This window comes from Cetorhinus maximus, chromosome 19 (genome assembly GCF_964194155.1).
Source record: "Cetorhinus maximus chromosome 19, sCetMax3.hap1.1, whole genome shotgun sequence".
Taxonomy (NCBI): domain Eukaryota; kingdom Metazoa; phylum Chordata; class Chondrichthyes; order Lamniformes; family Cetorhinidae; genus Cetorhinus; species Cetorhinus maximus.
This window is the reverse complement of record NC_135897.1, coordinates 95,463,108-95,478,048: the sequence shown is the minus strand read 5'-3', so window position 1 is coordinate 95,478,048 and position 14,941 is coordinate 95,463,108. Positions and strand designations below refer to the sequence as shown.

The 14,941-nt window shown below is 45.3% G+C and overlaps 1 protein-coding gene across 1 annotated transcript in view; it reads right to left on the bottom strand.

The window, feature by feature from the left end:
* Nucleotides 1-1,846: 1,846 nt before the first annotated feature.
* LOC144694051 (claudin-1-like) overlaps nt 1,847-14,941 on the bottom strand; it is a 51,204-nt gene continuing 38,109 nt past the window's right edge. The window contains exon 4 of the mRNA XM_078564411.1: nt 1,847-5,221. Coding sequence (XP_078420537.1) covers nt 5,053-5,221 — 169 coding nt within the window. The 3' untranslated portion in view covers nt 1,847-5,052. The remainder of the gene's footprint in view (nt 5,222-14,941) is intronic.

The following is a 14,941-nucleotide window of genomic DNA, read 5'->3' as shown; positions in this document are numbered from 1 at the left end:
CTCTGCGCTTGAGACTGTGGAGTATGTTAACAGAATTTCTTTCTCGCAGATTTGAAATCCTGCCCCCCTCCTCCTCTGGCTCTGCCATGTTTGAGAAGCCCTGAAACTGGAGGTTGGGTGGAATCACAGCTTCAGTTCAAAGTTTTGATTTTCCACTAAAATTCATTCAGACATTAACCTCTAGCCCAAAGTCCCTCCATACCCACTACACAGCTGGAACTGCAGGGGAAAAGCAAATTAGTCAGAGCCAAACAGGCATCAACCTTGGTTCAGTTGTTAGCGCTCTTACCTCTGAATCAGAAGGCTGTGGATTCAAGACCCACCATGAGGCAAGCCCATAATCGGGGATGACACTGGTGTAGTACTTGTGGGATCTTGCTGTGTGAAAATTGGCAGCTGCACTCCCTATAACTGTGACTACAGTTCAAAGTTATTTAATTGTCTAAAGCAGGATGTCCTGAGGTCATGAAAGGCTCTATGCAATTCTTTCTTTCTGTTACTGAAGCCACAGGGATTGGTCACACTTTGGGGTGAACTAGCAATCGACATAGACTTGACGGGCTGAATGGCCTCCTCCTATACTGTAGCTATCTATGAATGGAGACGTGGGAAACATTACAACTGGTGAGGGGTGGAGTGGTAAGGAGAGAGGACAGTCAGTCAGAACATTGCAGCCTGAACCAAACCAGAACATTGACTGTTTATCTGAGGCAGGGATTTATATTCAGACTCTCATAGCACAATGACTGACAGAGTTACAGGGTGAAGCACAAATCATCATTCACATATATTTTTTTAAAAAGCTAAGAAAAGCCTGGACGTTCATTAGGTCTCTTTATAATCGGAAACTCTGTTCTTGTAGAGTCGATGCAGTAATTAAAAAGCTTTGTTGCGTTACAGGCCTTAATCCATCTTTAGAAATCTTCTGTAGGTCATTAGTTTTGGTTTAAGCCTGATGAGGAGGCATGGTCTTTTGAAGGAGATGATAAAGTAAGGTGGCAGATGCCTTGTTTTTGAAATTCACTGTGTGTTGCAGGGGGGAGAATGACAGGGAGATATTTTTATACTCGTTTATTCTGGTTTCTGAGGCTTTAGCAATAATTGTGCTGCCTGCCTCCCTATAGTACGGTTTGATCAGTAAAATATATTCCAGTGAAGAGGGAGGGGTCAAAATACTAGGATGCTACTACTTTAGCTCAGTTGTAGCACTGCCTCACAGTCACATTCAGTCACAGTCGAGGCCCACTCCGGAGCCTTAATCCAACCTTCAGTGCAGTGCTGAGGGAGTGCCGCACTGTCAGAGGTGTCGGACGGGACAAACAGGCCCAGTTTTCCCTCTCAGGCGGATGTAAAATATCCCAAGGCGCTATTTGAAGAGTAGGGGACTCCTTCCTAGTGCCACAGGCAACATTTATCCCTCAACCAACATCGCAAAAGAAACGTTTATCTCATTGTTGTTTCTGGGACTTTGCTGTGTGCAATTAACTGCCCACCTTTCAACTGTGACTACACTGAGAATGACCTCATTGGCTGTGAAGTATTTAGGGACAATGAAGGGTGCTAGATAAGTGTAAGCATTTCTTAAATTGATTTCAACACAAGAGATTAGGAGGTCTCCTGCCTTCACAGCAACTGAACCAGAGTAAAACACCAGTAGCCAGGACTGCTGTGCATTGTGGAAGGTTACATAGCTTCAGAGTACAGAGCGCTGTCTCAGAAAAGCACTCAAACCAATAATGCATAATATTAGCCCATAAAGATTACTGTTTGGTAGGAGAGAGAGAGAGGCCTGGGTGATCAAAGATTTTCTGGATCCTTACACTTCAAAGAATCAAACAGGCATTAGTTTAAAATAAAAGTCCCCTATTTATTGCAAAAATCCATAGAATAAGCTCAGTATAAAAACTCAATCCATAAGCAGTGCCTTGGAACACATCTACAGCCACACAGATATATAAAAAGTCATGTACAAAACTGGAAACTATTGGTGTCTGAGAAAGATTAGAAAAGCAGAACTACCCACACACAAATACATAAAACATCCCGGTTAGCAACTGGTTCAAACTGACTAGTATAAAACAAAATATAATAACAGTCACTTGAAAACCTGGACCCCAACCAGGTTACACTACATACCTCACTATTGTTGGAAATTCCTTTAAAAAATGGAAACAGGAATACAGCAATTAATATTTCAAATTTCAGTCTGTTAATTTAAACTGTTTCATAAGGGCTTGGGTTCTAATTATACACTTCTAAAATTTCAGACAGTGATTATTTAACAAAAATCTAATTGCAAGAGCAGAAGAATATTTAAAGGATGTTGGGCACTGGGGGGGTTGTAAAACACTAGCTAGGGATTGTCAGGTACATTGTTGAAACTTGCATCAACTGGGACAAGAATGTGTTTAATTCCTACTTTCAACACAGTCTAATGTTGTACCCAGTGTGTATGGTGGAATGGGGGCATTAGGTGTGAAACCCATTAACTAACCAGGCTGCAGCCCATTCCACATAAACAGTCACCCCACCCTGACTCCCTGTTGAAAAAAATTGTGATATTTGTCCCTGTAAATTGGCGCTTTCTTTGTACAGTGAAAGGAAACAAGAAACTTAGCTTTTCAGAAATGGCAGACCACATTGTTGGAGATTGACTTATTCTCTGCTGGACTAGATTTTTAAAATTCATTTTTATGGGATGTGGGGGTCGCTGGCTAGGCCATCATTTATAGCCCATCCCTAATTGGACTTGTTTACAGGGCATTTAAGAGTCAACCACATTGCTGTGGATCTGGAGTCATATGTAGGCCAGATCAGGTAAGGATGGCAGATTTCCTTCTCTGAAGGACATTAGTGAACCCGATGGGTTTTTACGGCAATCATTTTGTGATCATCATCAGACCTTTAATTCCCAATTTTTATTGAACAGAAATTTCACCATGCACACTGGGTGCAACTTTAGACTTGTTAAAAATAGGAATTAGGGATTTGAACCCAGGTCCCCAGAGTATTACCCTGGGTCTGTGGAACATTAGTCCAGTGATATTACCACCACACCACTGCCTCCCCACCTCACCACTCCTGTGGAAACCCTCTGACTTAAGTTAACAAACATTAGCAGGACCTGGAAAAGGAAAGATTCTTAAAGTATATGTAAACAAAGATTTGTGCTTCTGAAACAGTAGAATTCACAGCTGGGCTGAAATTCAAGGTAAAGGCCAAACACTCAGCGCCTGCTTCAGTCCCATTGAAACAATTTAGTTAATGACAGGAAATCTGAGCAAGTAGTTGCAGACACGAACCCATTCGCTGCAAAGTGACAGCAGAATAGATTTAATTTCAGTCAGATAAAGGACAGTTTGATGAGCCTACACACTGATCCTCTCATTGTAACAAACTCATGAGGGTCAGAACGACAGTGGCCTCACCCACTGAACCATCCCATTCTCCACAGAGTCCAAAGTGCAACTAACACTTACACTCCAGGATTTATTCAGAATCAGGCCTAGTTTCAATTCCACTTTGAAATATAAGGGGCTTGAAAACCAACAGGGCTCAGCCTGTCCCAGAATCCAGAGGGAGGATTGGTAAAATATCACTTTGCAACTACTCTGGATATAATATCCACCAAAATGGTTCAAGTTCTCCCCACTCTTGCCCATTACAGATCAAAATCAGCTCTTATATTGGTCTGTAACAAAGAATGAGGCTCAGGCTGGTGAGAATTCATCACTGAATGAAGTGTTACACACATTGGATTGTCCAGGCATGTTCTACAAAAAAAGCAATGGTTACAAATGAAATTGACCAACTGATGGTTGAACTAACAATGGACCTGTTGGTACGTGGGGTGAAATAAAACACTAATTTAAACATGTTGGAGTTTGGTGAGGTACCGATATATTACTCTCATGAATATCAATTATTTAACAATAACTGATTGGAACAGGTGGAAGATTTCGTGAGGTACTTTCCTACCCCAAGAATACTGCTGATCTTGCTAAAGCCTAAATTGAGTACAACAACTGCACCTTGCAAATATAGATTGGACGTTAACAACTCTGGATACACAGTGCCAATCGAAATGGTTACACATTGGTATATCTAATATATGTACATGAAGACAGGTCAAAACAAGCAACTCAGAGATGAGGCCATTTAGCAACTCGGGTACGGACTGCTCGCTAACTCTTAACAGGTTTGTAAATTATGTTAGTAAGATATGGTTGAGGATTTCAAAGAGATTGTTGTGGACTATAAGGAGCCAATGTTTAAGGTTGGTTTGAAGAGCAAATGTTGAGTTCTGCACCTTCACACGACCTCCAAAAGGCAGAGAAATGGCAAAGTGTTTCTTTCATTAATATGGGGCAACTTAACCATGTAGAATGATGCTGACTCTTTTGATGTGTTTTTCTCTTCAATAGAAATCAAAAGGCTTCAATGTGACTTCTCAGGCCCTCCCCCTTTAATTACTCACAGCTTCATTTTCACTATGACTTCAAATCTCCTACCCAGAGCCCAGCAGCAGCTATCAAAAAACCCCCACCCACTCACCTCTCTCCCATCCTGGGTGAGCTATGGTATGATAGATATCCTATCAGGAGGACTGTGTGTGTGAGCCTAGTGAGTCTTACCTCAGTAATCTGACCTATTTAATTGAGCTCTTTACAGTATTTGAGTGCAAAGGTTGCAATGCTACCCTGGTACAATACCCGATTTACCCTCAGAAGTAATTATTGCTTATACACAAGCCCCTGAGCAATCCTTCCTTCTGAAAAAGTTATTTGATATTTTATATGTTGCAGGAAAGATATTCTAAAATTTGTGCTCTAATAAAGAAACTGGCACTTGGTGTGTTTATGATTGCCTGAAATTAAAATGACACAGCGAGTAAATGTAAGATAGTAAAACTTTAATGGAGCAAAAGCCCTTTCATTTCCTAACAGTCTTTCTAGGAACTGTCATTAAGGGTAATACTAGGCATCCCTTACTTAAAGAGATAAGCATCCAGTGACTAGTTCAAATGGGATCTTCTCAACAGCTCAGTTGGTCTCACACGTAGTTCTTTGCAGCAGATGGAGCAGATTGTGACCGGGGGTAGGCCTGTCCTGCGAAGGACCCCCGGCTCCCCTTGGCACAGGAGCAGCAGAGGAAGGCTCCACCGAGAATGCAGAGAGCAGCAGCAGCCCATCCGATAAACAGAGCCTGGCCAAACTCAAACCTACAAGGAAAGAGAGACTGGTCAGTAAGAGATTGAGAGAGAAGATCCCCTTCTCATTTTCCTTATTGATTCTCCATCAATAATTGTCTTTATTTTGGGGCCCGTTTTAATTTTTCAGATTATTTTAAAGGTGCTTTTAATAACCCCGACCTTCAAAACGTTTGCTGGGCTATAAACTAGTTTTATAGGCGCTGCCTAAAACCTTGAACCTTATTCACTCATATGGTCCAAGCTGTGAGGTCTGATAGTAATTGTGTTGTTCAGCAATTATAATCAGTGAGTTTGATCGTCATTCACTTCAGATGGTCTAAGTTCTAACAGCTCGCACCAGGATAGGGCCCTTTAAAATCCTGCAGGAGTCCAAGAGGAACTCAGACACAGAGCAGAAGACTAGGGGAGAGAGGGGTGAAAGTGAATGAATGGGTGATAAGGTGATTGAACGGTAGGAGAAATGTAGAAGGTAAAGGCTTTGAGAAGAAAATTGCAGGATGCAGGAGAACTGGAGGCTCTGCAGCCAATAGTGGAGTTGAGTTTACATCAGAGTTAATGTGTACATGACTTTGGTCAGGGATCAGGAGTGGCAGGCTGAAGACATTCTAACCCAACAAGTCATCAATCATAAAGAAGATGAGATACATGAAAACAGATAAACAAATAGAGGGACTGACGAACCCTGACATTCTTGGGCGAGGTTCTAGAACAGTAAGTGAGACCATCAGTTTTTTAAATTCATTCATGGGATGTGGGCTTCGCTGGCTGGGCCCAGCATCTATTGCCCATCCCTAGTTGCCCTTGAGAAAGTGGTGGTGAGCTGCCTTCTTGAACCGCTGCGGTCCATGTGCTGTAGGTACACCCACAGTGCTGTTATGGAGGGAGTTCCAGGATTTTGACCCAGCGACAGTGAAGGAACGGCCGATATATTTCCAAATCAGGATGGTGTGTGACTTGGAGGGGAACTTCCAGGTGGTGGTGTTCCCATCTATCTGCTGCCCTTGTCCTTCTAGATGGTAGTGGTCATGGGTTTAGAAGGTGCTGTCTAAGGAGTCTTGGTGAATTCCTGCAGTGCATCTTGTAGATGGTACACTGCTGCTGCTGTGCGTCAGTGATGGAGGGAGTGAATGTTTGTGGATGTGGTGCCAATCAAGTGGGCTGCTTTGTCCTGGACAGTGTCGGGCTTCTTGAGTATTATGGGAGCTGCATTCATCCAGGCAAGTGGGGAGTATTCCATCCCACTCCTGACTTGTGCCTTGTAGATGGTGGACAGGCTTTGGGGAGTCAGGGGTTGAGATATTAGTCGCACGATTCCTTGGACCAAGCACTTCATTTCCACACACAAATCCACAATCTTATCATGACCATCTCCTTCACTTAATCCCTTAGAGCACCCATTTCTTTTTCTCACACCCACAAACCCACACCTTTTATAGTATTCACCACACACACAAACAACCCACATCTTTGTATTGTTCAACATACACTACCACCCACTCACTAACCCCAGCATGTTCCAATTCATTGGACCATTTGCTTAAAGGGTTCATTTTTTTTTAAGGTGCCCTGAGGAGTTTGGAAACATCTGTCACATGGAACACACGTTCAAGTGCATTTAAATGAAGTTAATTGGAAAGCCAGCCTGTGGTGACAGGGCTGGTTACGCATCTAAAGTCAGAATGTTACTGCTTTAAATTAAACATTTCAATTATTTACCATCTACAGTAATGACTTGGAGAAAGGAACAGGCTGTATTGTAACCACATTTGCTGGCAGTACCAAGGCAGGCAGGAAAGCAAATTGAGAGGAGGATACAAAGGGCCTTTTTTTTTAAACGGGCATCACTGCCAAGACCAGCACTTGCTGCCCATCTGTTGAACTGAATGGCTCACTAGGCCATTTTAGAGGGCAGTTAAGAGTCACATGTAGGCCAGACCAGGTAAGGACAGCAGATTTCCTTCCCTAAACGGCATTAGTGAACCAGATGGGTATTTTATGACGATGGTTTCATGGTCACCAGTACTGAGACTAGCTTTTAATTCCAAATTTTATTAATTGAATTTAAATTACACCAGCTGCCGTGGTGGGATTTCAACCCGTGCCCCCAAAGGAATTAGCCTGGGTCCAGGTCTCTACGTTACTAATCCAGTAACATTACCGCTATACCATCATCTCCCCATCATCTATGAAGGGATATAGACAGGTGAAGTGACTGGGCAAAATCTGGCAGGTGGAGTATAATATGGGAAAATACGAGGTTGTTCAGGTTAGTGGAAGAATTGGAAAGCTGAATATTATTTAAACAGGGAGAGAGTACAGAATGCTGCAGTGCAGGAGCATCTGGGTGTCCTCCCCTCATACCTGAATCACAAAATGTTAGCGTGCAGGTCAGCAATAGGCAAATGGAATGGTGATATTTATTGCAATGGGGATGGAGTATCAAAGTAGGGAAGTCTTGCTCCAACGTTACAGGGCATGGTGAGATCACACCCGATGTATTGTGTACAGTTTTGGTCTCCTTGCTTAAAGAGGGACATTTAGCAGTTCAGGGGAGGTTCCCTATGCGGGTTCCTGGGGTGGAGAAGTTACCTTATAAGGAGAGATTGAACAGGCTGGGCCTAAACTCATTGGAGTTTAGAAGATTGAGAGGTGATCTTACGGAAACATCTAAGATCCTGAGGGGGCCTGACAGGGTGGATGCTGAGAGGGTGTTTCCTCTCGTGGGGGAATCTCCAACTAGGGGACACAGTTTAAAAATAAAGGGTTTCCCATTTAAGAAGGAGATGAGGAGGAATTTCTTCTCTGAGCGTTGTTAATCTTTGGAACTCTCTTTCCCAGTGAGCAGAGCGGTGGAGATTCCTGATCTACAAGGGAATCAAAGGTTATCAGGAGGTGTGAGTTGGGGTGCGGTGTAATGGGGGTGGACAGGCAGGAAGATGGAGTTAAGGCCACAGTCAGATTGGGTGTGATGGAGTGGTCTCGATGGGCAAAATGGCCGACTCCTGCTCCTAATTCTTATATTCATCCCCAGTTTGTGAACAGCGACAAACCCAGGAATCCCTTTTTAATGTTAGATTCAGAAAAGATTTGATGGGAATGGTTGCAGGGACGAGGAACTTCAGTTATGTGGATAGATTGAAGAAGCTGGGCTCTTCTCCTTGGGGAACATGAGGTTGAGAAAAAAATTGTCAGAGAGATTCAAAATCACGGGGGTTCTGGGCAGAGTAGATCGGGAGAAACTGTTCCCATTGGTGAAAGGATCAAGAACCAGAGGGACACAGATTTAAGGTAATTGACAAAAGAAGCAATGGAGGCACGAGGAGAAACTTTTTCACACGGCCAGCGAGTGGTTAGGATCTGGAATGCCCTGCCTGAGAGTGAAAAGCAGGGAGTGGCACCCAGTGAACAGCACTTGCAGAGTCAGCACAAACACTATAGGTTGAATGGCCTCCTTTAGTGCGGTAACCAGTCTATGATTCTGTGATATTTAGAGTTTAGAGGGTGGGGGAAGGGGAAAGGAGAGAGGCTAGCACAAATTGTTTAAACATGAAAAACAATAACAGAATATGTGATTCAGATATCATTAAAACTTGCAATGTAATAATTGAGATTTATTAAAAATGAAGTGTACGCAGCTAATTTTGGCTCTCACACTGCTCTTCTCCCACGCATTTTTGCGAACACACACAAAAACAACACATTCACTTCTTCAAAGAAAGTTTCCCAGCCTTGTTCTGTCTTGCACAGACCATTAACTTGTGAGCCTAGGCGAGTCCAACTGAAAACCGCCTGCTCAGTTTTCACACAAACACTCAAAAGTCTCAGTACAAACTTGAGGGGGAAAGTTTACAATAGACTGAGGCACCGAATTTAAACCACATCGGCTGTGGTGAAGTGACACAGCTGAGTAGATGTTAGCACATATTTCAATACTTTATCCCCTGTTTTAAATCAGTGTCAATACCTCACAACCACCTGACTGTAGAAAACAAGCCTCCCAATTCCCGGGACAACAAATCCTCCATTTTCTAAACTGCATAAATCAGCAAATGTTTTTGTTGATGTGCAGGATAGGCACTGGATAAATGTAATCCAGGTCAAGTTCAGTTCCACATTCCTTTGAGGAGGATACTCCCAAGTGAAAAGCAATCAGCGTTTCATTAACAAATCAGGTCCAAGCCCCAAAGCCCCACTGAAAACGGTCGGCAATGCAAAACGCTGAGATAAAGACAGAGATTAAAAACACTCAGCAGGTCAGGCAGCCCATGCGGAGAGAGAAACAGAGTCAATGTGCTGGATTCTATGTGTCCCCGCCCGGGAATGTTTTTGTTGGGGCGAGGGGAGGTTGGGGGGCGGCGGTGGAGGGGGGGGTGATAAAATACGGCGGGTTCCCCACCAACCCCGGCAACTTCCCATCCACCCTCCCCCCCCACCGGGCTCACCCCCCCCTCACACAGTCGGTGGGCAGGTGCTGACATAGGCAGCACCCCCCACCCCCACCCCCACCCCCCCAACCATTTTCAGATATATAACCAAGGGCCAGCTGAGCTTGTTAAGGTGCTAAATGACCCTAATAATACGCTGCCCCGGGCTAGAATATGGTTGGCGAGGGCAGGTGGGCGTTGGGTGGGCTGGGCGTGTTTTTTAAAAAAGTTTTTAAATGGATGGGAAGGAGGGAGGGTTTTACCACCTTCGGTGGTGGGGGGGGTGGTTTATCACCTTCAGGGGTGGGAGGGAGGGAGGGTTTTACCACCTTCAGGGTGGGAGGGAAGGAGGGTTTTACCACCTTCAGGGCGGGGTGGGGGGGGAGGGAGGGAGGGTTTTACCACCTTCGGGGGGAGGGGAGGGGGTTTTACCACCTTCGGGGGGAGGGGAGGGGGTTTTACCACCTTCGGGGGGAGGGGAGGGGGTTTTACCACCTTCGGGGGGAGGGGAGGGGGTTTTACCACCTTCGGGGGGAGGGGAGGGGGTTTTACCACCTTCGGGGGGGGGGGTTGCCATTTGCTCATCAGGGGCAGCCCCCCCCTCCGAGATAGCACCCACCCTTTCTCCCTACCCGTTTGCTCTAACATCTGCCACCCCGAAGCCCCCCACCCCCTCCCCAAGTTGCCCAGAATCCTCTCCGCCCAGTACCCCAGACTCAGCTTGGCCCCAGGATCCATCGCTCTTCTTCTTGAGCTGCTCGCAGCCCGGGCAGTGCCCACCTGTGCGCTCCTGGCACTAGCAATTGCATTGGCTGGCAACTCTCGGGGCGGGGGGGGAGGGCCTTCCTCCCCCAGTGAGGGGTGGAAGTTCCACTGGCAGACAATGTAGCCCACTGGCAGCGGGCGATGGGCGTGGGGACGTGCTGGTATGGCGGGGCTCAGCTCCACGCTGACTTTACTTTCGGGGGTGCTGGGGGTGCCAGTCATCCCCAATACATGGAGCCCAGAGTTTCAGGTCTGTTCTGAGGAAAGGAATGAAATGTTATCTCAGTTTCTCTGCCAGACCTGCTGAGTATTTCCAGTGCTTTCTGTTAACATTAGACATTGTGGGTTGTACCAGTGTCTAGGGGACACGGAATGTTTGAATCTCCCCACAACCGTGGAAGTGAGACTTCAAAATGGGGACTCTCCCAACCCTGAAGGGGAAGGAATGTTTTGGTGGCCGGGAAGGGAAAGAGGAAGTGATGTGTATTTGTGCTTAAAAATAAAAAACAAAGACACGTGATGGAACCACCAAAATGGCCCTGAGATCAAAGCATTTTGGCGCAGGGTGAAATTGATCTATGCCAGTTGCACAAAACCAGCTGACGGGCGACATCGTTCAACATTCACCCTGATTTATTGACTTGAACAGAAATCAATTCACTCCAGATTCGCTAATCAGCTCTTTCTCTCTTACTCCTGTAGACCTCTCCTCGTGCAAACCTGGTCAAAACTAAAGTATTTAAATAAAAATCAGACACATTATTGAAACTAAAATTAGACAATGTATTGGAAAGGTGGAGAGGGAGGGTGGTTTAGGGAGCAGCTATGTCTACATTTCATATTACACCATCAGTTTGGGGGTGAGGTGGTGGCACAGTGGTACTGTCACTGGACTAGTATTCCAGGCAAAAACAGAATTACCTGGAAAAACTCAGCAGGTCTGGCAGCATCGGTGGAGAAGAAATCAGTCAACGGTCCCATCCCCATCCCCATCCCGTTTCTCCCCCCTCCCTTTTTTTTTCAATAATTTATATAGATTCTTCTTTTCCCACCTATTTCCATTATTTTTAAATCTAAAACTAAAACTTTGTTAGTCTTTCCACCCCACCCCCACTAGAGCTGTACCTTGAGTGTCCTGTCTTCCATTCTTAATTAGCACCTTTCTTAGACAATACCACCACCTTCAACACCCCTTTGATCCTTTTGTCTGTAACATCTTTTGATTATCTGCTCCTATCACTGCTTGCTTATCTCCACAATCACCACACCCTCAACTTCTCTCTCCCCCCGCCCCCACCTTAAACCAGTTTATATTTCACCTTTCTCCTAACTATGCTTCAGTTCTGCCGAAGGGTCATGAAGACTCGAAACGTTGACTGATTTCTTCTCCACCGATGCTGCCAGACCTGCTGAGTTTTTCCAGGTAATTCTGTTTTTGTTTTGGATTTCCAGCATCCGCAGTAGCTTTTAGCTTTTTGTTTTTATCTAGTATTCCAGGCAACCAGGGTAATGCTCTGGGTTTGTAATCCCACCATAGCAGATGGTGAAATGTGAATCCAATAAAAATCTGGAATTAAAGGACTGATGGTGACCATGAAACCATAGCTGATTGTTGTAAAAACCCATCTGGTTTACTAATGTCCTTTAGGGGAGGAAATCTGCCGTCCTTACCTGGTCTGGCCTACATGTGACTCCAGACCCACAGCAATGTGGTTGACTCTTAAATGCCGTCTGAACAATGGGGGATGAGCAATAAATGCTGGCCTAGCCAGTGATGCCCACACCCCATGAATGAATAAAAAAAACTATTGCTGAATATGTTTATGCAAACTGCTTGAAGTGGAGGTTTTGAAACCATTGAGCGATCTGCACATTCCGCCTCTGACCCATCACGAGACAGACAGATAGAACACAATGTACCTCACCCAGGAGGTCAGAGTATCCATACCCAGGACATGGCACCAAATAACAGTCCCAGGAACAGGTATGCCCATCTTTTGCTCAGATCAGATATTAATGCGCAGGCTGATGAACATCTGCGACCAGTTTGAACTGGCCTCAGGAGCCAAAGTAAATCACAACATGTGCGAGGCCATGTTCTTTGGGAGCTGAGCTGACTGATCCTTTGTCCCCTTCACCATCAAGTGAGGCCACCTGAAGGTGCTGGGAATGTGATTTGAGAGAGCCCGAATTTGTGCCAAAAACCGGAGGGAGCGTATAGCCATGGTGAGAGAGAAACTGAGCATGTGGGAGTGACTCGCCCTCTCCACTGCAGATAAGAACCTGGTCAGTAGGTGTGAGGTCCTCTTGGTGTTGTGCTATGTGGTGTGGGTCTGGCCCATATTGCACACTCGCACTGTTGGGTGCACAAGAGCCATTCTTCCACTTTATCTGGAGATCGAAAATGGACTGTGTCCACGTTACATAATATACACACTTCCAGATAAAGGTGGATAAGCATTCCTTCATCCTGATGGCTGCCTATGTGCACGGCTGCATCAAACTCCGCTGAGCTCTGGCAGAGAAACTGAGTCTGCAAACACCAAGTGTCACTATGTACTGAGGTTCTACCCATCCCCAGTGTTACAAAGGATGGGTTTAGCCGCACTGCCGTGGGCTGCTCCTCTCAGTTGGGCTGCTCCTCTCAGTTGGGCTGCTCCTCTCAGTTGGGCTGCTCCTCTCAGTACCAAATGTCCCTCATGGAAAAGTTTGTGCAGAAAACGCCTCCAACAACATGGCCTGCACACAATGCCAATTCTGTCATTTGGCAGAACGTCTCATCACCAGGACTTTTAATCAAGCACCAAGATATGGCTTGGCTGATGGTCAGACCCTTCATGCAGACCCAAAGTGTCATCCCCCCCACACACTGTGCTCGAAGTGGCTGCTGTGGGGAAGAGACCATTGTCCACCAGGACTCGGTGCTCTATAGGCTGTACCCAGGAAGACACCAAGAGAAATATCCACTGCTGCTGGAGTACCATCAACTCAGTGAAAGACACTCTTTGGCCTGCCTGAGACTTGCAGGTCTTCCCATGCAAAGAGCTGTTAACGACTTAGATTTGTAGACTGACAAACTCCAAGGCCCAGCGCTTTGTACTGAGGGACACAGTAAAGCTTGGGGCAGCTGCCACAAAGGCTCAATGGGAAAGGCCACTGTCTATGACGCTCCACCATAGTATACCGAGAGACAAGAGAATGTGTAAAGCCCTTCAGGCTGTATACATCCGAGGAATGTCTGAAATGAAATGTAAATGTACATTGCGAATACAATCTGTAATGGCTAGTGCATTTCGGCACCTCATGTACTGTACTGAACAAAACTGATCTGTTTCACACTTCATGGAATGACAGACTTGAACTATGACTATAATACACTGTTACAAATTTTATGAATAAAGTATACTTTTGGAAGAAAAAATTATCAGGCATGCTGCCAAATTACATTCCTATTAACAGGCACAGTGCCAGATTATATCCCAATCAATTTGCTATGCTCTAAATAACATTCCAGTTAAATCTCGTGCCTTAAAAACTTCAGCCCCAAACTCAACACATTCCCTATCTCCCAACTTTCATGTAATTCGTCAAAACTGAACTGGACTAGCCATATAAATACTGTGCCCACCAGGGCAGGTCAGAGGCTAGGTATCCTGTGGAGAGTAACTCAGCTCCTGACTCCCCAAAACCTGTCCACCATCTACAAGGCACAAGTCAGGAGTGTGATGGAATACTCTCCACTTGCCTGGACAAGTGCAGCTCTCACAACACTCAAGAAGCTTGACACCATCCAGGACAAAGCTGCTCTACTTGATTGGCACCACATCCACAAACATTCACTCCCTCCACCACCGTAGCACAGTAGCAGCAGTGTGTGTACCATCTACAAGATGCACTGCAGGAATTCACCAAGGCTCCTTGGACAGCACCTTCCAAACCCACGACCTCTACCATCTAGAAGGACAAGGGCAGCACTTAGATGGGAACACCACCAGCTGAAAATTCCCCTCCAAGCAACTCACCATCTTGACTTGGAAATATATCGCCGTTCCTTCACTGTCGCTGGGTCAAAATCCTGGAACTCCCTTCCTAACAGCACTGTGGGTGTACCTACACCATAGGGACTGCAGCGGTTCAAGAAGGCAGCTCACCACCACCTTCTCAAGGGCAATTAGGGATGGGTAATAAATGCTGGCCCAACCAGCGACACTCACATCCCATGAACGAATAAACATAAGGTGAAAGCTGTTAGTTCAGGTATCTAATATACACACTGGTTAACAATCTGTGCTTCTTATGGATGGTTAGCTTTTGGGGGAACAGGTCAGTGTTTTGCTAGTTGTGGTTACGATGCCCAATCCCAAGATTGTGACAGAACCTGACACTCATTTTCTTTCCAAAAATGTACATTACACATAAAAATTTGCAAAATTACATTCTGTAACATTTCCAACTGGACATTACCCAAACTGCAATCCAGTTCAAATTCTTTCCATACAGCATGTGGCTCTCTGATGTGCTTCAATACAATTGTAATTAT